The sequence below is a fragment of the Heterodontus francisci genome, chromosome 5, assembly GCF_036365525.1.
Source record: "Heterodontus francisci isolate sHetFra1 chromosome 5, sHetFra1.hap1, whole genome shotgun sequence".
Classification (NCBI taxonomy): Eukaryota; Metazoa; Chordata; class Chondrichthyes; order Heterodontiformes; family Heterodontidae; genus Heterodontus; species Heterodontus francisci.
The window spans coordinates 196,720,256-196,743,469 of NC_090375.1; the positions used below are offsets into that span (position 1 = coordinate 196,720,256).

At 46.1% G+C, this 23,214-nt stretch overlaps 1 protein-coding gene across 2 annotated transcripts in view; it reads right to left on the reverse strand.

The window, feature by feature from the left end:
• nudcd1 (NudC domain containing 1) overlaps positions 1–23,195 on the reverse strand; it is a 137,751-nt gene extending 114,556 nt beyond the window's left edge. Inside the window, exon 1 of one of the 2 annotated variants that reach the window (XM_068032588.1) lies at positions 23,052–23,195. In XM_068032588.1, coding sequence (XP_067888689.1) covers positions 23,052–23,166 — 115 coding nt within the window. In that variant the 5' untranslated portion in view covers positions 23,167–23,195. The other variant, XM_068032589.1, reaches the window with a different exon arrangement.
• Positions 23,196–23,214: the final 19 nt, after the last annotated feature.

Below are 23,214 nucleotides of genomic sequence, written 5' to 3' on the forward strand. Positions count from 1 at the left end.
TTTAAATCAATTGTGTCTTTTGACCAGCCAGATGCTTGATGCACACAGGAATCCATCACAAAGATGAAATCTCTCTGAAAAATGCTACCAAAGAATCCACTTGGGTTCTGCCAGGGGAACTCAGCTCCTGACCTCATTACACCCTTTGTCCAAACATGGACAAAAGAGCTGAACTCCAGAGGTGAGGTGAGAGTGACTGCCCTTGACATCAAGGTAACACTTGACCGAGTGTGGCATCAAGGAGCCCTAGCAAAACTGGAGTCAATGGGAATCGGGGGAAAAATCTCTGCTGGTTGGACTCATACCTCAATCACAGGAAGATGGTTGTGGTTGTTGAAGGTCAATCATCTCAGTCCCAGGACATCACTGCAAGAGTTCCTCACGGTAGTGTCCTAGGCCCAACCATCTTCAGCTGCTTTATCAATGACCTTCCCACCATCATAAGGTCAGAAGTGGGGACGTTCGCTGATGATTGCACAATGTTCAGCACCATTCGTGACTCCTCAGATACTGAAGCAGCCCGTGTCCATATGCAGCAAGACCTGGACAACATCCAGGCTTGGGCTGATAAGTGACAAGTAACATTTGCACCACACAAGTGCCAGGCAATGACCATCTCAAACAAGAGAGTGTCTAACCATCTCCTCTTGATGTTCAATGGCATTACCATCGCTGGATCCGTCACCATCAACATCCTGGGGGTTACCATTGACCAGAAACTGAACTGGACCAGCCACATAAATACTGTGGCTACAAGAGCAGATCAGAGGCTGAGAATACTACGGCGAGTAATTCGCTTCGTGGCTCCCCAAAGCCTATCCACCATCTACAAGGCATAAGTCAGGAATGTGATGGAATACTCTCCAGTTGCCTGGATAGGTGCAGCTCCAACAACACTCAAGAAGCTTGACACCATCCAGGACAAAGCAACCCGCTTGATTGGCACCCCATCCACAAACATTCACTCCCTCCACGACCAATGCACAGTAGCAGCAGTGTGTACCATCTACAAGATGCACTGCAGCAATACACCAAGGCTCCTTTGACAGCACCTTCCAAACCCGCGACCTCTGCCACCTAGAAGGACAAGGACAGCTGATGCATGGGAACACCACCACCTGCAAGTTCCCCTCCGAGTCACACACCATCCTGACTTGGAAATATATCGCCGTTCCTTCACTGTTGCTGGGTCAAAATCCTGGAACTCCCTTCCTAACAGCACTGTGGGTGTAACTACACCCAAAGGACTGCAGCGGTTCAAGGCGGCAGCTCAGCACCACCTTCTCGAGGGAAATTAGGGATGGGCAATAAATGCTGGCCTAGCCCACATTCCATGAACGAAAAAAACCTCAAACAAGAGGTTTTATTTGACTGATGTAGAATGTACATTCTCTCCACGTTTAGACCTAAACCTAGAGATTTTACACAGGTTGGCATCAGCAAGAGATGAGATATTGCTAGAGTTTAACTAACAATGGAGCCAGCGCTGAACTTGGGAGAGAGAGAATTGGGATTTAAATATTCACAGCGCTGAAGGATTCTTTTATTCTACTGCTAACCTAAAGATTTCTATTTTGCGGGGCTGTCTCCAACTTTAAGTTCAGCATTAGCAGCCTGGGCTGCACTCAGAAGCAAAAAACAGTTCCCATTTAATTATCACTACGCTAAAGGAGCAGAGGACCTTCCTAGTAACCATTGCTCCAATTTTTAAATGGAAACAGTCGGCAGCCCTGGGTCCTACTGCTAGAATAACAACCACCTGCAATTGTATTGCGTTTTTAATGTAGTAAAATGCACCAAGGTCTTTCAACAGCAGTGATTATCAAAGAAAATTCAACACACAAGCCACATGAGGTGGTATTAGGACAGCAACCAGAAACTTGGTCAAAGAGGTAGGTTTTAAAGGAGCAACTTAAAGGAGGAAAGAAATAGAGGCAGAGAGGTTTAGGGAGGGAATTCCAGAGCTTGGGGCCAGGTAGCTGAAGGCACAGCCACCAATGGTGGAGCGATTAAAATTGGGGATGCTCAAGAGGCTAGAATTAGAGGAGCACAGATTACTTGGAGGATTGTGAGGCTGCAGGAGATTACAGAGATAGGGAGAGGTGAGGCCATGGAAGGGTTTGAAAACAAGGATAAGATTTTTTTTTAAATGGAGTTTTTGCTCAACCAGGGAAGCCAAAGTATATCAGTGAGCATGGGGTGATGGATGAACGGAACTTGGTACGAGTTAGGACACAGGCAGCAGAGTTTTGGATGGCCTCAAGTTTACGGAGGGTAAAATGTAGGAGGCCCACCAGGATTGCATTGGAATACTTAAGCCTAGAGGTAAAAAAGGCATGGATGAGAGTTTCAGTAGATGAACTGAGGCAGGGGCAGAGTCATACTGTGTTCCGGAAGTGGAAAAAGGAAGTCTTAGTGATGGCATGCGTATGTGGTTGGAAGCTCATCGTGGGGTCAAACATGAGACAAAGGTTCCAAACAGTCGGTGACAGCCTCAGACAGTTACCAGGAAGAGGGACAGACTAGGAACACGCAGTGGGGGGGGGGGGGGGGGGGGGGGGGGGGGAGTTTTATGCTGGCAACGGGGTTCCCGCCGTCAGGGGAAACCGACAAGATCCCTGCATTACCTCTTTCTCAGAAGGCTTGTCAAATTTAGTGCCAATTAGGCACTTAAGTGGACAGCCACAGGCCTGCCATAGGATTTAGGACCCAGTCACTGGAAGCCCCACTCCAGAGGAGCTGCCAGCCAATCAGAGGCCAGTACCTGCAATGCCACTGCACAGGCGTTGAAACCCAGGCCTCAGGTAGGTCAGGGCAGGAGGGGTCTCGCAGGGTGGGGGTTGCAGGGGGAGGGGGGGTGTCGGCAGCAAGGGCAGGGTTCCCGATGCGGAGCAGCCCGCGGTTTTCGTGCCATGCTTCCCATGCGGCGACAGGGCTGCCTGCCACACGGGTAATTGCAGCTTCAGCGGGAAGAGGCCCTTAATTGGGGGTTAATTACCCAGTTAAGGGCCTCAATTGGCGGCAGGGCGGGAAGGCAGAACACAGGCCTCCCTGACCCAGATTAAATTTTGGCCAAGGCAGGATAGTGGCAGGGGGGACCCCACCACCATCCCTCACGATTTTATGCTCTCCTCGTCTCCAAACTCGCCGTGGGGGAAGAGCATAAAATTCCCCCCATTGTCTAAAAAGTAGAGAAACACTTCTACACACAAAGGGTGGTAGAAGTTTGGAATTCTCTTCTGCAAAAAGCAAATTATGCTAGATCAATTGTTAACTTTACATCTGAGTTCGCTAGGTCTTTGTTAACCATAAGTATTAAGGGATATGGGGCAAAGGCAAGTAAATGGAGTTAGGTTGTAGATCAGCCATGATCTCACTGAAAGTCAGAACAGGCTCGAGGGGCTCCTCTTGTTCCTGTGCTCCTATGGTATGGTCAACCGTGTCAAATGCTACCGACAGGTCGAGAAGGACGAGGAGGGAGAGTTTACCTTTGTCACAGTCACACATGATGTAATTTGTGACTTTGATAAGAGTAGTTTCTGTACCGTAACAGGGGAAGAAACCTGATCGGAGGGATTCAAACGTGGAGTTCTGGGAAAGATTGGCAAGGATTTGACACATTCTAGGACTTGAGAGAAAAGGGAGGTTGGAGATGGGGCACTAGTTTGCAAGGTCAGAGGGGTCAAGGGTTAGTTTTTTTTTTAGAAGAACAATGGCGACGACAGATTTGGAGTGGGTCAGAACTGTTGACAATGCCAACTAACATGGGAGCCAAAAAGAGAGATGGGGTAGTAAACAGTTCAGTGGGAATAGGGTCAAGGGAGCAGGAGGTGGGTCTCTATGGAAGATGAACTTGAGGGGGCATGAGGGAAGATAGGAAAGAAACCAGTTCAGGGCTAGGGCAGGGGGAAGATGTGGAGGAGGTTTGTCCCAGTGGGCTTGTGGATGGGAGGGAAGTGGCAGAGGCAGCTGATCAAATAGCCTCAATCTTAGTAATAAAGCAGTCCACAAGCTCCTCATAACTTGTTGCTGGAGGTGAGAGTGAGGGAGACAGATTTAAGAAGCCGGTTTGCAGTAAAGAAGCCGGGAGGTTACCTTTTCATTCCAAAATGATCCTGAAATATTGAGCAGTTTTGGCAGATGAGAACATGACCCTATAATGCTTTCTGTGGTCAGCCAGATCTAGTGGTAAATGACTAAACCAGATGTCTGCCCTCCCCATTCAAATCTGTGGCCCTTGAACTTAAGGGAGCAGAGCTGAGGACTGTACCGGGGCAAATGGGCAGGGTAAGAGAGAATAATGGTTTTAATGGGGACCAGGGCATCAAAGGTGGAGGTAAGAGTATGGCTGAGCAGATTGATAGCTGCAGAAATATTGCAGTGAATGGAGGACCAAAGGTTAAACACTTGGGTTTTTGGAAGTGCATTTGCAAGTGAATTGGGAGGGAGTTTTTTTTCAGAAATGGACAGAAGTAGGGTTAGGAAGGGGTTGTAGATGGAGAGCGATACAAGGAAGTGATCAAAGATGGCATTTAACTCTGATTGACATGATGGGAGTAGCGACACTAACATGAGATAGCAAGGTTAGGGGGATGGCCATCAATATGGGTTAGGAGTTTATATGGAGGGAGAGATTAAGGAAGGTTAGGAGGGTGGTGAACGTAAAGAGAATGCATCAGATGCAAAGAGCACCTTTGGTCTGTTGGGTGCAAGGGATCTTGGAAAGACGTGGTTTATTTAAAAGTAACAGAACTTCAGAGCTTTGATTGCTGATTTACATTGTTTTGTTTGAAAGTATGCTGGACTCAGTATGCTTGCTCCATGCCTGAGCCATACAGTTATGACAATCATGCTATTTAAAAAATGGTTAAAATGCAAGTTTTATTCTGAAGTGGCAGAGGGGCAGAAAGCTGGCAAATAGAGTGCCTTAATCAGCATAAGTAGGCAACTTGCATCATGTGATAAGTTAGGCAACAATAATAATTGAACTGCAGAAGCTGAATTTACTGCTCCGATGTGAATTTTTTATTGTGTCTTCTCTCTCAACATCTAGAAGTACTGCATCAAACATTTAAGTTGAGTTATTTGATGCTGCACTGAAGTGCTGAGAGGCCTTATTGCGGCAGCATCCAAGCTTGGAGTCTTCACTGGCCACTTAATTGCATACTATGGAACCCCACTAGTGCGTGTGCTGAAGCTAACAGGTCTTGGTGTTCTGTTTTAGGATTTATCTGCCAATAAGGAAGCAATACTAACGTTCTTTCCAAATCTCCAGGCCCACAAATCTCAAACAGGACTAGCTAACAAGAAAGATATTTAAGCGAAAATAGAAAAGCACAGGCCATAGCTTGGACACCCCACCCATGGGGACCATGGTTAAAAGGAGAGTTATAGAGCCGACACTTACTGGACAGGAGGAAAAGGGGACAGAAGAAAAATTATCAAGAAAGAGATGCAAAAAAGCAAGCAAAATAGGTAAGGAATCAGACCCCTAAAAAACACATTTATATCTCAAATTCAGCTGCAATAAGTCACAATAATGCATCTACAGTTACTGAGCACCAATCACGCAACAAAGGTCAGTCCCTGCCGGCCTACAATTTTCATACAATCACAGAATTTTACAGCATGTAGGAATCAATTCGGCCCATTTTGCCTGTGCTGGCTCTTTGAAAGAGTTATCTAATTAGTCTCACTCCCCCTGCTCTTTCCCCATCTTTGGCCTCCTTATCTCGAGAGACAATGGGTAAGCGCCTGGAGGTGGTCAGTGGTTTGTGGAGCAGCGCCTGGAGTGGCTATAAAGGCCAATTCTAGAGTGACAGGCTCTTCCACAGGTGCTGCAGAAAAATGTGGTTGTCGGGGCTGTTACACAGTTGGCTCTTCCCTTGCGCCTCTGTCTTTTTTCCTGCCAACTGCTAAGTCTCTTCGACTCGCCACACTTTAGCCCCGTCTTTATGGCTGTCCGCCAGCTCTGGCGAACGCTGGCAACTGACTCCCACGACTTGTGATCAATGTCACAGGATTTCATGTCGCGTTTGCAGACGTCTTTAAAGCGGAGACATGGACAGCCGGTGGGTCTGATACCAGTGGCGAGCTCGCTGTACAATGTGTCTTTGGGGATCCTGCCATCTTCCATGAGGCTCACAGGGCCAAGCCATCTCAAGCGCCGCTGACTCAGTAGTGTGTATAAGCTGGGGATGTTGGCCGCCTCGAGGACTTTCCCCATAGCCCTGTAAATTTTCTGCTCCAAACACATATTCTATTTCCTTTTCAAAGCTTGTATGGAATCTGCTTCCACCACCCTTTCTGGCAGCACATTCCAGATCACAACAACTCGCTGTGTAAAATATTCTCATCCTGCCTCTGGTTCTTGTGCCAATTATCTTCAATCAGTGTCCTCTGCTAAGGAAGTAGAGAAATGCTACTGATATTCATAAAAAAGAAAATTATATTCTAAATAACAAGATTACTGGTTGCAATATCACATTATTAGCAACTCTATAGCAGGAACAATTCCAGTGAAGGCAGACTGCTCTTCTAATATGCTGCACTCTTATTTCAAGATCATGCACACCACACTGTGTTCATTTATGGTACTGTAATCTCAGGATCTAGTCACAAAGCTGGTCTTCTCTGTTTTGACAATACCTGGCACATTAAAGAAAAAGACTTGCATTTATTTAGCGCCTTTGACGACCAAGCATTTCCCAAAGTCCTTTACATCCAATGAAGCACTTTTGAAGTGACTGGTGGTTGAAGGATAAATATTAGTCAAGACACAAGAACTCCCATGCGCTCCTTTGAAATAGTCTCATGGGTTCTTTTACATACTCCTGAGGGGCCAGACTGGGCTTCAGCTTAACATGCCATCCAAAAGACAGCACCTCCGGCAGTGCAGCACTCCTTCAATACTGCACTGGGAATGTCAGTGTAGATTATACGCTATAGAACTTGAACCCAGGACCTTATGATTCAGTAATATCAGGTATTTTTCTCACATCACTACTGACAGGCAAAATAAGGTTGCTACATCGGTCCGTATCTCCTCCTCCACCGTCTCTCGCTTTGCTCATCTGTCTGTCCCTCACTCTTCCAGTTTGTCTGTCTGTCTGTCTCCCTCTTTCAGAGTATTAGTTTTAGCCTAGTGTTAGCACACTCACAACTGAGTTAAGGTTTGGGGGTCAATATGTCAGAGTCATAAAGTCGTACAGCATAGAAACAGGCCCTTCGGCCCACCGCGTCCATGCCGACCATAATGCCTATCTATACTAATCCCACCTGCCTGCATTAATTCCATATCCCTCTATGCCTTGCTCATTCAACTACCTGTCCAGATGCCTCTTAAATGTTGCTACAGCTCCTGCCTCCACCACCTCCTCAGGCAGCTCATTCCAGATACCCACTATTCTTTGTGTGAAAAATTTACCCCTTTGATCCCCTTTCAACCTCCTCCCTCTCACCTTAAATCTATGCCCTCTAGTTTTAGTCACCTCTACCATGGGAAACAGACTCTGGCTATCTACCCCAACTATGCCTCTCAATTTTATATACCTCTATCATATCCCCTCTCAGCCTCCTTCGCTCCAGGGAAAACAGACCCATCCTATCCAATCTCTCTTTATAACTCAAGCCCTCCAAACCAGGCAACATCCTTGTGAATCTTTTCTGCACCCTTTCTAGCTTAATCATATCTTTCCTGTAGTGCGGCGACCAGAACTGCACACAGTACTCCAAATGCGGCCTAACCAACGTTATGTACAACTGTAACATGACGTCCCAACTCTTGCACTCAGTGCCTCGGCCGATGAAGGCAAGCATGCCATATGCCTTCTTCACCACCCTGTCTACCTGTGTTGCCCTTTCAGGGAACTATGTACTTGCACCCCAAGGTCTCTCTGCTCAAGAACACTCCCCAGGGCCCTGCCATTCACTGTATATGCCCTGCCCTGGTTTAACTTCCCAAAATGCATCACTTCACACTTGTCTGCGTTAAATTCCATTTGCCACTCCCTTGCCCACTTTCCCAGTTGATCTATATCCTGTTGTAACCTTAGACAACCTTCTTCACTGTCCACTATACCACCAATTTTGGTGTCATCTGCAAATTTACTGATCATGCCCCCTACATTCACATCCAAGTCATTAATATATATGACAAACAACAGAGGGCCCAGCACTGATCCCTGCGGCACACCACTGGTCATCGGCCTCCAATCTGAAAAACAACCCTCCACTACCACCCTCTGCCTCCTAACACCAAGCCAATTTTGTATCCAATTTGCTAGCTCACCCTGGATCCCATGTGTTCAAATCTTCTGGACCAACCAACATGCGGGACCTTGTCAAAGGCCTTGCTAAAGTCCATGTAGACAATGTCCATCGCCCTGCCCTCGTCAATCCTCTCGGTCACCTCCTCAAAAAAACTCAATCAAATTCATGAGACATGATTTCCCACGCACAAAGCCATGCTAACTATCCCTAATCAGACCATGCCTTTCCAGATGCATAGAAATCCTGTCTCTCAGAATCCCTTCCAATAACTTTCCCACCACTGATGTAAGGCTCACCGGTCTGTAGTTCCCTGGCTTATCCCTGCTGCCCTTCTTAAATAAAGGCACAACATTAGCTATTTTCCAGTCTTCCGGTACCTCACCCATGGCTAACGATGATACAAAAATCTTTGCCAGGGCCCCAGCAATTTCCTCCCTTGCTTCCCATAGCATCCTAGGATAAACCTGGTTAGGCTTTGGGGATTTATCCACCCTAATGCGCTTCAAAACCTCCAACACCTCCTCCTTTGTAATGTTGATATGCTCCTGGATATCGCTGTTCCCTCCCTTGAACTCACTAGCTTCCATGACCTTTTCCACGGTGAATACGGACGAGAAATATTCATTTAAGACCTCGCCCATTACCCGTGGCTCCACACATATATTGCCACACTGATCCTTGAGTTTTTCGAGGTGACCACTCTCTCCCTAGCTACCCTTTTACTCTTAATATACTTATAGAATCTTTTAGGATTCTCCTTTGTCTTATCTGCCAGGGAAATCTTATGGCCCCTTTTCGCCCTCCTAATTTCCTTCTTAAGTGTACTCCTACATCCCCTATACTCCTCGAGGGACTCGCTCGATCCCAGCTGCCTACACCTGACATATGCCTCCTTCTTTGTCCTGACCAGACCCTCAATATCCCTCATCAACCAAGGTTCCCTAAACTTGCCAGCCTTGCCCTTCCATCTAACAAGAACATGCCAGCCCTGAACGCTTCCTATCTCACTTTTAAAAGCCTCCCACTTGCCAGACGTCCCTTTACCTGTAAACAGCCTCTCCCATTCAACTTTTGAGAGTTCCTGTCTGATGCCATCGAAATTAGCCATCCCCCAATTTAGGACTTCAACCTGAGGACCAGTCCCATCCTTTTTCATAACTATCTTGAAGCTAATAGAGGTATGGTCACTGGTCCCAAAGTGCTCCCCCACTGACACCTCAACCACCTGCCCATCCTCATTTCCTAAGAGGAGGTCGAGTGTAAATCCTTCTCTAGTAGGGCCATCCACATACTGCTTCAGAAAACTATCCTGGACACACTTAACAAATTCTTCCCCATCTGATCCCTTAGCGCTAAGGGAAGTTAAAATCACCTATTACAACCCGATAATTCCTACACCTATCTCTGATGGGTTGAGCACTACCTAGAACTGTACTCCAGGGAGAATGCTGTCACTGAGACTGCCCTCAATGCAGCCCAGCCTCTACCAGTCATGGATGAGCTGGACATACAGCCAACCAAATCGGAACTCAGTGATGCCATTGATTCCCTAGCCAGCGGAAAAGCCCCTGGGAAGGACAGCATTACCCCTGAAATAATCAAGAGTGCCAAGCCTGCTATACTCTCAGCACTACATGAACTGCTATGCCTGTGCTGGGACGAGGGAGCAGTACCCCAGGACATGCGCGATGCCAACATCATCACCCTCTATAAAAACAAAGGTGACCGCGGTGACTGCAACAACTACCGTGGAATCTCCCTGCTCAGCATAGTGGGGAAAGTCTTTGCTCGAGTCGCTCTGAACAGGCTCCAGAAGCTGGCCGAGCGCGTCTACCCTGAGGCACAGTGTGGCTTTCGTGCAGAGAGATCGACTATTGACATGCTGTTCTCCCTTCGTCAGATACAGGAGAAATGCCGTGAACAACAGATGCCCCTCTACATTGCTTCCATTGATCTCACCAAAGCCTTTGACCTCGTCAGCAGACGTGGTCTCTTCAGACTACTAGAAAAGATCGGATGTCCACCAAAGCTACTAAGTATCATCACCTCATTCCATGACAATATGAAAGGCACAATTCAACATGGTGGCTCCTCATCAGAGCCCTTTCCTATCCTGAGTGGTGTGAAACAGGGCTGTGTTCTCGCACCCACACTTTTTGGGATTTTCTTCTCCCTGCTGCTTTCACATGCGTTCAAATCCTCTGAAGAAGGAATTTTCCTCCACACAAGATCAGGGGGCAGGTTGTTCAACCTTGCCCGTCTAAGAGCGAAGTCCAAAGTACGGAAAGTCCTCATCAGAGAACTCCTCTTTGCTGACGATGCTGCTTTAACATCTCACACTGAAGAATGCCTGCAGAGTCTCATCGACAGGTTTGCGTCTGCCTGCAATGAATTTGGCCTAACCATCAGCCTCAAGAAAACGAACATCATGGGGCAGGATGTCAGAAATGCTCCATCCATCAATATTGGCGACCACGCTCTGGAAGTGGTTCAAGAGTTCACCTACCTAGGCTCAACTATCACCAGTAACCTGTCTCTAGATGCAGAAATCAACAAGCGCATGGGTAAGGCTTCCACTGCTATGTTCAGACTGGCCAAGAGAGTGTGGGAAAATGGCGCACTGACACGGAACACAAAAGTCCGAGTGTATCAGGCCTGTGTCCTCAGTACCTTGCTCTACGGCAGCGAGGCCTGGACAACGTATGCCAGCCAAGAGCGACGTCTCAATTCATTCCATCTTCGCTGCCTTCGGAGAATACTTGGCATCAGGTGGCAGGACTATATCTCCAACACAGAAGTCCTTGAAGCGGCCAACATCCCCAGCTTATACACACTACTGAGTCAGCGGCGCTTGAGATGGCTTGGCCATGTGAGCCGCATGGAAGATGGCAGGATCCCCAAAGACACATTGTACAGCGAGCTCGCCACTGGTATCAGACCCACCGGCCGTCCATGTCTCCGTTATAAAGACGTCTGCAAACGCGACATGAAATCGTGTGACATTGATCACAAGTCGTGGGAGTCAGTTGCCAGCATTCGCCAGAGCTGGCGGGCAGCCATAAAGACAGGGCTAAATTGTGGCGAGTCGAAGAGACTTAGTAGTTGGCAGGAAAAAAGACAGAGGCGCAAGGGGAGAGCCAACTGTGCAACAGCCCAAAACAAATTTCTCTGCAGCACCTGTGGAAGAGCCTGTCACTCCAGAATTGGCCTTTATAGCCACTCCAGGCGCTGCTTCACAAACCACTGACCACCTCCAGGCGCGTATCCATTGTCTCTCGAGATAAGGAGGCCCAAAAGAAATCTCTGATTTCCCTACATATATGCTCCTCCACTTCCCTCTGACTATAGGGGGCCTATAGTATAATCCCATCAAAGTGATCACCCCTTTCTTATTTCTAAGTTCTACCCATATGGCCTCGCTGGACTTTCCCCCTGGGATATCCTCTCTAAGTACTGCCGTGATGTCCTCCCTAATCAATAGTGCAACTCCCCCTCCTCTCTTACCTCCACCTCTGTCAGGGAAAGTATGTGCAAAAATTATGTAATATCAAGGGGGGGGGTGGGGGTGGAGAGAAAAAAAATCAGTTATGCACAAACCCGAGATGGAACATTTTCGAAAACTTTTGAAAATAAATCAGTCTAAATGAAATAAAAGGGGCAAAACAGTTATTCAGAATAGAATATTTAGGAATATAGAAAATAGGAGCAGGCGGCCATTCGGCCCCTCCAGTCTCTTCTGCCATTCAACTAGATCATAGCTGATCTTCTACTTCAGCACCATTTTCCCACACTATCCCCATATTCCTTGATATCTTTAATATCTAGAAATCTACCGATCTCTGTCTTGAACATACTCAATGACTGAGCCTGCACAGCCCTATGGAGCAGAGAATTCCAAAGATTCACCACCCTGAGTGAAGAAATTCCTCCTCATCTCAGTCCTAAATGGCCCACCTCTTATTCTGAGACTGTGTCCTCTGGTTCTAAACCCCCAGACAGGGGGAACATCCTTCCTGTATCAACCTTGTCGAGCCCTGTAAGAATTCTGTATGCTTTAATGAGAACACCTTTCATTCTTCTAAACTCTAGACTATTGGCCCAGTCTCCTTAATCTTTCCTCATAGGACAATCCCACCATCCCAGTAATTAGTCTGGTGAACCTTTGTTGCACTCCCTCTACGACAAGTACATCCTTCCTTCGTTAAGGAGACCAAACACAGTACTCTAGGTGTGGTCTCACCAAAGTTCTACACAACTGCAGCAAGACTTCTTTACTCCTGTACTCAAATCCTCTTGCAATAAAGGCCAACATACCATATGCATTCCCAATTGCTTTCTGCACCTGCATGCTAGCTTTCAGTGACTTATAAATCAGGACATCCAGGTTTCTTTGGACATCAACTTCCCAATCTCTCACCATTTAAGAAATACGCTGCATTTCTGTTTTTCCTACCAAAGTGGATAACTTCACATTTTTCCACATTATATTCCATCTGCCAAAAGGCTTGACATAATATCTGGCAGTTACAGTCCTTTGAGTTCAACGTGGAGTCTTTGGTTGCCGGTAAGTCTTACAATTCGTTGGGGCCAAGTTCACGCTTCAACTTGTTCCGATGTAGGAGTCTTTTCTCTCTTGAGGTTTACGTGTCTTCTATGGGTCCGGTGGCTTGGGGAGAAAGCAAGAGAGAGCCAGCCAGGAGAGAGAGGTTTTCTTGTTCCAGTTTCCAGTTCAAACAGCCTTCTCATTCTTTCTCTGTGAAACAATTTTAAAAACCCCAGGTTGCCCAGCAGGTTAGTCAAGTGACTAGCTCCTTATATGGAACAGTCTCTCCTGCGAGGTTTGTGGATTGTACCTTAGCAGTCTCTGAAATGCACTTCCTTACACCTTCAGTGCCTGGTGATCAAAATCCATTTGGGTTAACTGGAGCAGGGAATAGTCCTTTGTCTCCACAAGCAGTGTCTCTTAGTATGCAAATGTCCTTCCAGCCCAGTGTCTGGTGATCTTCAAACAAGTCATTCTTCACTCCAGCAACAGTTTAAAATCAATGTTCATATGACAAAATTAATATGTCTCATTCTTGGCAGGTGGGGGTCTGCATGACAACATGGAGATCAGAACTATGCACAATATTCTAAGTCTGGTGTAACCAAGGCTGAGTACAAGTTTGACATAGCCTCTTGACGTTTCAATTCTATGCCTCTAGAAATGAACCCCAGTGTTTGGTTTGCTTTTAATAGCCTTAAAAACCTGTATCACTACTTTTGGTGATATATATGTATCTGTACCCCGAGATCCCTTTGTTCCTCTACACCATCCAGACGATTAGTGAAGTAGTATGTGGCCTCCTTATTCTAGCTATCAAAATGTAACATCACACACACTTACCTTATACATCACACAGACTTAGTGAAATTCACTCGCCAATTCCACATGAATCCTGCAACTTTAGTGTCTTCTTGTACTTTGTCACAGTCCTCCTCCGTATTAAATATATCCCCCAATGTGGTGTCTGTCATTCGCAAATTTTGAAATTGTACTTCCAATTCTCGAGTCCAAATCGTTTATGTAAATACTGACGACAGTGATCCCTGCACCGACCCCTGTGGAGCACCACACCCCCTCCGACCTTAGTCATGAGCCTACAATGCGGTACCTTACTGAAGGCCTTTTGGGAATCCAAATATATTGCACCTGTTACAATACTTTTGCCTGTTCTGTTACTTCCTCAGATAATTCAATAAGGTGGTTCAAGCATGACCTTTCCTTTTGAATTGATCCAGACTTTAATAAGATCGGAATGCAGACTATGTAAACTAACATTAATACATACTTCCAGATGCATCATTTTTGTGCTAAAAGTTAATGGTTTAACATGTGATCATGGCTCAGTTAAAAGACAAATTTAAATCTACATAAAAATATGGATCTATATATGGACTTTGGCTCCATTCCCTTCATTAGTAGTTTACATGAATCACCCTTCTACAGGCTTGATCTACCTTGGAGTATCTCTGCCATTCAATATTTCATGTATGTCAGTAAGCCTTCTTTCTGGACTCGTGCTTCATTTTAATCTTCCCTTGCAGTTCATTCCTTCTACACTTATGATCATTCTTGTTGTTCCTCCCTGCACTCCCCTCATCCAGAATTGCACAGGGGACAACATGCGCAGCCTGAGCAGTCCATTGCTCACTCTTTTTATAAAATGGCAATTAGGATGAAAGGCGTAATCAATAGAAATTAACAGAAGTTAACAAAGTGCCCCCTTTTTAAAGAAGCATAAACAATAAACTGCAAATTTTAAGTAAATTAAAGGAAAATCAATTAAAGCATATTGTTGTTCCTGGTACCCATAATGCACTCCAGTCCCTCCAATGCCCACCAGTCTTTTTTTTATTATTCATTCATGGGATGTGGGCATCGCTGGCTAGGCCAGCATTTATTGCCCTTCCCTAATTGCCCTTGAGAAGGTGGTGGTGAGCTGCCTTCTTGAACCGCAGTCCATGTGAGGTAGGTACACCCACAGTGCTGTTAGGAAGGGATTTCCAGGATTTTGACCCAGTGACAGTGAAGGAACGGCGATATAGTTCTGAGTCAGGATGGTGTGTGACTTGGATGGGAACCTGCAGGTGGTGATGTTCCCATGCATCTGCTGCTCTTGTCCTTCGAGGTGATAGAGGTCGCGGGTTTGGAAGGTGCTAAGCAGCCTTAGTGCATTGCTGCAGTGCATCTTATAGATGGTACACACTGCTGCTACTGTGCATCGGTGGTGGAGGGAGTGAATGTTTGTGGATGGGGTGCTAATCAAGCGGGCTTCTTTATCCTGGATGGTGTTGAGCTTCTTGAGTGTTGTTGGAGCTGCACCCATCCAGACAAGTGGACAGTATTCCATCACACTCCTGACTTGTGCCTTGTAGATGGTGCACAGGCTTTGGGGAGTCAGGAGGTGAGTTACTCGCCACAGGATTCCTAGCCTCTGACCTGCTCTTGTAGCCACAGTATTTATATGGCTACTCCAGTTCAGTTCCTGGTCAATGGTAGTCCTTAGGATGTTGATAGTGGGGGATTCAGCGATGATAATACTGTTGAAGGGGAGATGGTTAGATTTTCTCTTGTTGGAGATGGTCATTGCCTGGCACTTGTGTGGCGCAAATGTTACTTGCCACTTATCAGCCCAAGCCTGGATATTGTTCAGGTCTTGCTGCATTTCTACACGGACTGCTTCAGTATTCGAGGAGTTGCGAATAGTGCTGAACATTGTGCAGTCATCAGCGAACATCCCCACTTCTGACCTTATGATTGAAGGAAGGTCATTGATGAAGCAGCTGAAGATGGTTGGGCCTACGACACTACCCTGAGGAACTCCTGCAGTGATGTCCTGGAGCTGAGATGATTGACCTCCAACAACCACAGCTATCTTCCTTTGCGCTAGGTATGACTGCAACCAGCAGAGAGTTTGCCCCCTGATTCCCATTGACTCCAGTTTTGCTGGGACTTCTTGATGCCATACTCGGTCAAATGCTGCCTTGATGTCAAGGGCAGTCACTCTCACCTCACCTTTGGAGTTCAGCTCTTGTGTCCAGGTTTGAACCAAGGCTGTAATGAGGTCAGGAGCAGAATGGCCCTGGCGGAACCCAAGTTGAGCATCACTGAGCAGGTTATTGTTAAGCAAGTGCTGCTTGATAGCACTGTTGATGACACCTTCCGTCACTCTACTGATGATTGAGAGGCGACTGATGGGACGGTATTTGGCCGGGTTGGATTTGTCCTGCTTTCTGTGCACAGGACATACTTGGGCAATTTTCCACATTGCCGGGTAGATGCCAGTGTTGTAGCTATACTGGAACAGCTTGACTCGGGGTGCGGCAAGTTCTGGAGCACAGGTCTTCAGTACTATTGCCGGAATATCGTCAGGACCCACAGCCTTTGCAGTATCCAGTGCTTTCAGTCGTTTCTTGATATCACGCGGAGTGAATCGAATTGGCTGAAGTCTGGCATCTGTGATGCTGGGGAATTCAAGAGGGGGCCGAGATGGATCATCAACTCAGTACTTCTGCCTGAAGATTGTTGCAAATGCTTCAGCCTTATGTTTTGTACTGATGTGCTGGGCTCCCGCATCACTGAGGATGGGGATATTTGTGGAGCCACCTCCTTCAGTTAGTTGTTTAATTGTCCACCACCATTCACAATGGCAGGACTGCAGAACTTAGATCTGATCCGTTGGTTATGGGATCGCCTAGCTCTGTCTATCGCATCAAAAACAAGAAATGCTGGAATCACTCAGCAGGTCTGGCAGCATCTGTGGAAAGAGAAGCAGAGTTAACGTTTCGGGTCAGTGACCCTTCTTCCGAAGAAGGGTCACTGACCCGAAACGTTAACTCTGCTTCTCTTTCCACAGATGCTGCCAGACCTGCTGAGTGATTCCAGCATTTCTTGTTTTTGTTTCAGATTTCCAGCATCCGCAGTATTTTGCTTTTATCTGTCTATCGCATGCTGCTTATGCAGTTTGGCGCGCAGATAGTCCTGTGTTGTAGCTTCACCAGGTTGACACCTCATTTTTGAGGTATACCTGGTGCTGCTCCTGGCATGCCCTCCTGCACTTTTCATTGAACCCGGGTTGGTTCCCTGGCTTGATGGTAATGGTAGAGTGGGAGATATGCCAGGCCATGAAGTTAGATTGTGGTTGAGTACAATTCTGCTGCTGCCGATGGCCCACAGTGCCTCATGGATGCCCAGTTTTGCATTGCTAGATCTGTTCGAAATCGATCCCATTTAGCACGGTGATAGTGCCACACAACATGATGGACGGTATCCTCAATGTGAAGGTGGGACTTCATCTCCACAAGGACTGTGCGGTGGTCACTCCTACCAATACAGTGATGGACAGAAGCATCTGCGGCAGGCAGATTGGAGAGGACAAAGTCAAGTATGTTTTTCCCTCGTGTTGGTTCCCCCACCACCTGCCGCAGACCCAGTCTAGCAGCTATGTCCTTTAGTACTCGGCCAACTCGGTGCTACCGAGCCACTCAATGATGGACATTGAAGTCCCCCACGCAGAGTATATTTTGTGCCCTTGCCACCCTCAGTGCTTCCTCTAAATGGTGTTCAACATGGATTCATCAGCTGAGGGAAGGTGGTAATCAGTAGGAGGTTACCTTGCCCATGTTTAACCTGATGCCATGAGACCTCATGGGGTCCGGAGACGATGTTGAGGACTCACAGGGCAACTCCCTCCCTACTGTAGACCACTGACCCGCCACCTCTGCAGGGATCATGATTGCAGTGTCTAGGACATTGTCTGTAAGGTATGATTCCATGGGTATGACTATGTCAGGCTGTTGCTTGACTAGTCTGTGGGACAGCTCTCCCAACTTTGGCACAAGCCCCCAGATGTTAGTAAGGAGGACTTTGCAGGGTCAACAGGGCTGGGTTTGCCGTTGTCGTTTCCAGTGCCTAGGTCGATGCCAAGTGGTCCGTCCGGTTTCATTCCTTTTTATTGACTTCGTAGCGGTTAGGTACAACTAAGTGGCTTGCTAGGCCATTTCAGAGGGCATGTAAGAGTTAACCACATTGCGGTGGGTCTGGAGTCACATGTAGGCCAGACCAGGTAAGGACAGCAGATTTCCTTCCCTAAAGGACATTAGTGAACCAGATGGGTTTTTACAACAATCGACAATGGTTTCATGGCCATCGTTAGACTAGCTTTTAATTCCAGATTTATTAAATTCAAATTCTACCTTCTGCTGTGGTGGGATTCGAACCCATTTCTCCAGATCAATACCCTGGGTCTCTGGGTTACTAGTCCATATACCACTACGCCACCGCCTCCCCAGGAAGGCCTCAAGCCTTCCAGCAGGCATGTTGTCCTCACTCGCCAGGGACCCGCGAGCACAGACACAATCAGTCTATCACTTTGCAGACTTCTACTGCACTCTTCTGGCTAAGTATTCAGCAACTTATTCTTTTTAATTCACAAAATTCAGAAGTGACGAATCTACTTTTACTTCAAGGTCCCTGTTCATTCTTCAATCTTTCTTCCAATATGTAACACTTTGCATTTGTCTTAACGTTTTTGTTTACCCAGTTACACAACTAATCTAAATTCTTTGGCAAAACATTACTGCACTATCCATTCCAACTGCTCTTAAGATTTCATTTGCAGGACAGAACATTAACTTTTAATTGCCAAAAATGCCTGCAAGCTCTTTCAGACTTTTCATTGCAAAAAATAGCAGCAACATGATAGATGGCCTACAATATGTCAGTAATTAGAGGACACAGATTTAAGATAGTTAGCAAAAGCAAGTAGGAGATGGTAGGGCAGAGGTAATGTTACTTGACCAGTAATCTAGAGGCCTAGACTAATACTCCATGCAAATGCATGGCAGATGCAGTATAATGCGGGGAACATAAAAATTGACTGTAAAAGTTTCTATAGGTATGTGAAGAGAAGAAGATTGGTGAAGACAAATGTAGGTCCCTTACAGTCAGAAACGGGAATTTATTATGGAGAAGAAAGAAATGGCTGACCAACTAAATGCATTCTTTGGTTCTGTCTTCACAAAGGAGGACACAGATATCATACCAGAAATGTTGGGGAACACAGGGCTTAGTGAGAGAAGAACTGAAGGAAATCAGTATTAGTAGAGAAATGGTGTTGGGGAAATTGATGGGATCGAAGGCTGATAAATCCTCAGGGCCTGATGGTATGCATTCCAGAGTACTTAAGGAAGTGGCACTAAAAATAGTGGATGCATTGGTGGTCATCTTCCAAGATTCTATCGACTTTGGAACAGTTCCTACAGATTGGAGGATAGCTAATATAACCCCACTATTTAAAAAGGGAGGTAGAGAGAAAGCAGGGAATTATAGACCAGTCAGCCTGACATCAGTACTGGGGAAAATTCTAGAGTCCATTATCAAAGATTTATAGCAGAGCACTTAGAGAACAGTGGTAGAATCGGACAGAGTCAGCATGGATTTACAAAAGGGAAATCATGCTTGACAAATCTACTAGAATTCTTCGAGGATGTAACTAGTAGAGTTGATCAGGGGCAGCCAGTGGATTTGGTATATTTGGACTTTCAGAAGGCTTTCGACAAAGTCCCACATAAGAAATTAGCACGTAAAATTAAAGTGCATGGGATTAGGGGTAGTGTATTGCGATGGATAGAAAATTAGTTGGCAGACAGGAAACAAAGAGTATGGATAAATGGGTCTTTTTCCGAATGGCAGGCAGCGATTAGTGGGGTACCGCAGGGATCGGTGCTAGGACCCCAGCTATTCACAATATATATTAATGATTTAGATGAGGGAACTAAATGTAATATCTGCACATTTGCAGATGACACAAAACTGGGTGGGAGGGTGAGTTGTGAGGAGGATGCAGAGAGGCTTCAGGGTGATTTGGACAAGTTGAGTGAGTGGGCTAATACATGGCAGATGCAGTATAATGTGGATAAATGTGAGGTTATCCACTTTGGTAGCAAAAACAGGAAGGCAAATTATCATCTGAACGGCTATAAACTGAGAGAGGGGAATATGCAACAAGACCTGGGTGTTCTCGTACACCAGTCGCTGAAGGTAAGCATGCAGATCCAACAGGCAGTAAAAAAGGCAAATGGTATGTTGGTCTTCAAAGCAAGAGGATTCAAGTACAGGAGCAGGGCTGTCGTACTGCAATTTTCCAGGGCCTTGGTGAGGCCACACCTGGAATATTGTGTGCAGTTTTGGTCTCCTTATCTGAGGAAGGATGTTCTTGCTATAGAGGGAGTGCAGCGAAGGTTTACCAGACTGAGTCCTGGGATGGCGGGACTGACGTATGAGGAGAGATTGAGTCGGTTCACAGAACAAAGAAAATTACAGCACAGGAACAGGCCCTTCGGCCCTCCAAGCCTGCGCCGATCCAGATCCTCTATCTAAACCTGTCGCCTATTTTCTAAGGGTCTGTATCTCTTTGCTTCCTGCCCATTCACGTATCTGTCTAGATACATCTTAAAAGATGCTATCGTGCCCGTGTCTACCACCTCCGCTGGCAACGCATTCCAGGCACCCACCACCCTCTGCGTAAAGAACTTTCCACGCATATCCCCCCTAAACCTTTCCCCTCTCACTTTGATTATATTATATTCGGATTATATTCGCTGGAGTTCAGAAGAGTGAGGGGAGATCTCACAGAAACCTATAACATTCTAACAGGACTTGACAGGGTAGATGCAGGAAGGATGTTCCCGGTGGTGGGGGAGTCCAAAACCAGGGGTCATAGTCTAAGGATACGGGGTAAACCTGAGATGAGGGGAAATTTCGTCACCCAGAGAGTGGTGAGCCTGTGGAATTTGCTACCACAGAAAGCAGTTGAGGCCAAAACATTGTATGTTTTCAAGAAGGAGTTAGATATAGCTCTTGGGTCTAAAGGGATCAAAGGGTATGAGGTTTGAAAGGGCAGTGGAAACAGATTCAATAGTAACGTTCAAAAGGGAATTGGATAAATACTTCAAAAAGGAAAAATGAGCAGGACTAGGGGGAAAAAGTAGGGGTGTTAGGCACTAATTGGATAGCTCTTTCAAAGAGCCAGCACTGGCACGATGGGCCAAATACCCTCCTTCTGCGCAGTATGATTCTATAATACAAGCCAGAGGGTATGCAGCAATGACTGACGAAATTCATGCCACTATTATCCTACTAGGGGTCAGCATATGCCAATATGTCTTATTAATATGCAATGAACACAAAAGTTGTCCTCCTTTTTCTCATCTAAGGCTAGTGGATTCCACTCATATAACCTGGTTAGTAAGAGGAAAGTATAGTGACTATCCTATAATACAGCATAATGCAGCATGCAAGATGCTACCTGTAAAATGTACTCGAATTATAGATAAACCACATTTTGCAGCATAGGCAGCCATTGGGGTCTTCACTCCTGTGTTGGCTCTCCAATTACTCATTCCCTTATCCTTCCCCCACATCCTAATATTTTTTACTTTCAAACTTTAACCAGTTCCCTTTAAAAAGCTACTATGACAAAACATTGAATATTTTCAAAAAGGAGTTCGATATAGCTCTTGGGTCTAAAGGGATCAAAGGGTATGGGGCAAAAGCTGGAACAGGCTACTGAGTTGGATGATCAGCCATGATCATAATGAATGGTGGAGCAGGCTCGAAGGGCCAAATGGCCAACTCCTGCTCCTATTTTCTATGTTTCTAAGAATTCTGCTTCAATCACTATGCCCCAGAGAGCTATCCATGTCCAAATAACCCTCTCCATAAAAAACCTCTTCATTATTTTGGTTGATATCAGCTAAATCAGCATAGATCAGGATTTGAGCCTGGTCCATTTCTGGTCTGTGTGGCTGCTTCCCAATGGACAGTAAATTTACTAAGTGAAACATAAAGGGAATACATAAGTAAAATAGATATAGCATTATGAACTTGTACTTACATAGCAGCTTACCACATCTTAAAGCAATTCCCAGTCAACTACTTTTGAAGTGCTGTCGTTGACAAGTAAGCAAACACTGCAGCCAATTTAGGCATAGCAAGATCCAACCAACAGTATTAAAAGTGCCAGTAAATCGGTTTTGGTGGCATTGATCACAGCATTATTGTTAGGCAGAACACCAGGTGAACTCCACTCTACTTAGTCAAATAGTGTCTCACAATATTTTAAACCCACCTGATTAGGCAGACAGGCTCTGAGTTTAACACAGTGAGCATCACTCAATATGCAGCCCGCCTCACTAACACACAGAGGTGTCAGCCTAGATTATTTGCTAGAATCCTGCAACAGGCCTTGAACCCACAACCTTCTGGCTCAAGAGAAGAGTGCCACCATCTGAGACAAACTGACATTTCCCTCTTTATAACATTACCAATAATAATTGGCCATTACCATGAGGCAACACAGCACATTGAATCCCAGTGCTTAATGAATCTTACAGTTGTTTTTCTGAAGGAGCCTTAGAAGTTTTTTTTTTCAAGCACAATTTGTTCCTGGGTAAGTCCAACAAAAAATCCAGAAAAGTTACGGTGCCAGCCATAGCTCAGTTGGCCTCACTCTTGCCTCAGAAGACTGTGAATTCAAACCCCCTCTAGAAACTTGAGCACAAAATTCCAGGCTGATGCTCCCAGCACAAGGGGAGTGCTGCACTGTCAGCTGTGCCATCAAACTGAGGCCGTTTGCCCTCTCAGATTTCAAAGGCCACTATTTGAAGAAAAATTCTCTCTGGTGTCCTGGACCTGTATTAATTCAACTACCAACAGATTATCTAGTCATTTGTGTGTCAGCTGTGGCTCATTTGGAAGCATTCTTGTGTCTGAGTCAGAGAGTTGTGGGTCCAAGTCCCACTCCAGGACTTGAGCACAAAAATCCAGGCTGACAATCTTCGTGCAGCACTGAGGGAGGGAATGGTGCATCTTTCGGAGAAAATTATAAAGCGAGACCCTGTCAGGTGGATATAAAAGATTCCGTAGCAATATTTTGAAGAACAGCCGGGGAGTTCTCCCTGATGCTCTGGGCCTCAATATTTACCCCTCAATCAACATCACAAAGCGATGATTATCTGGTCATTATCACGTTGCTCTTTGTGGGATCTTGCTATGCACAAATTGGCTGCCATGTTTCCTAAACTTCAAAAATACTTCACTGACTGTGAAGCGCTTTGGGAATTCCTGAGGATGAGAAAGTCGCCATAGAAACACAAGTTTATCCTTCTGTGCATCCCTCAGCAGTAAGTTCAGACACGTTGTTGCTGGGGGAAGGGCGGCTGCCCGGGTAACTCACCGCCATCTAACTCCACCGTGTAAGTAGGCAGCGACTCCAGAGACAACTTGTAACTGTCAAACTTAGGGTCGATAAGATGCCGGGCGACTGTGAGGGAGCAATTAGCAGCCGCCATCCTCACCACACCGACTCCGCTCACTTCCGGCCGCCATGCACTTCCGGC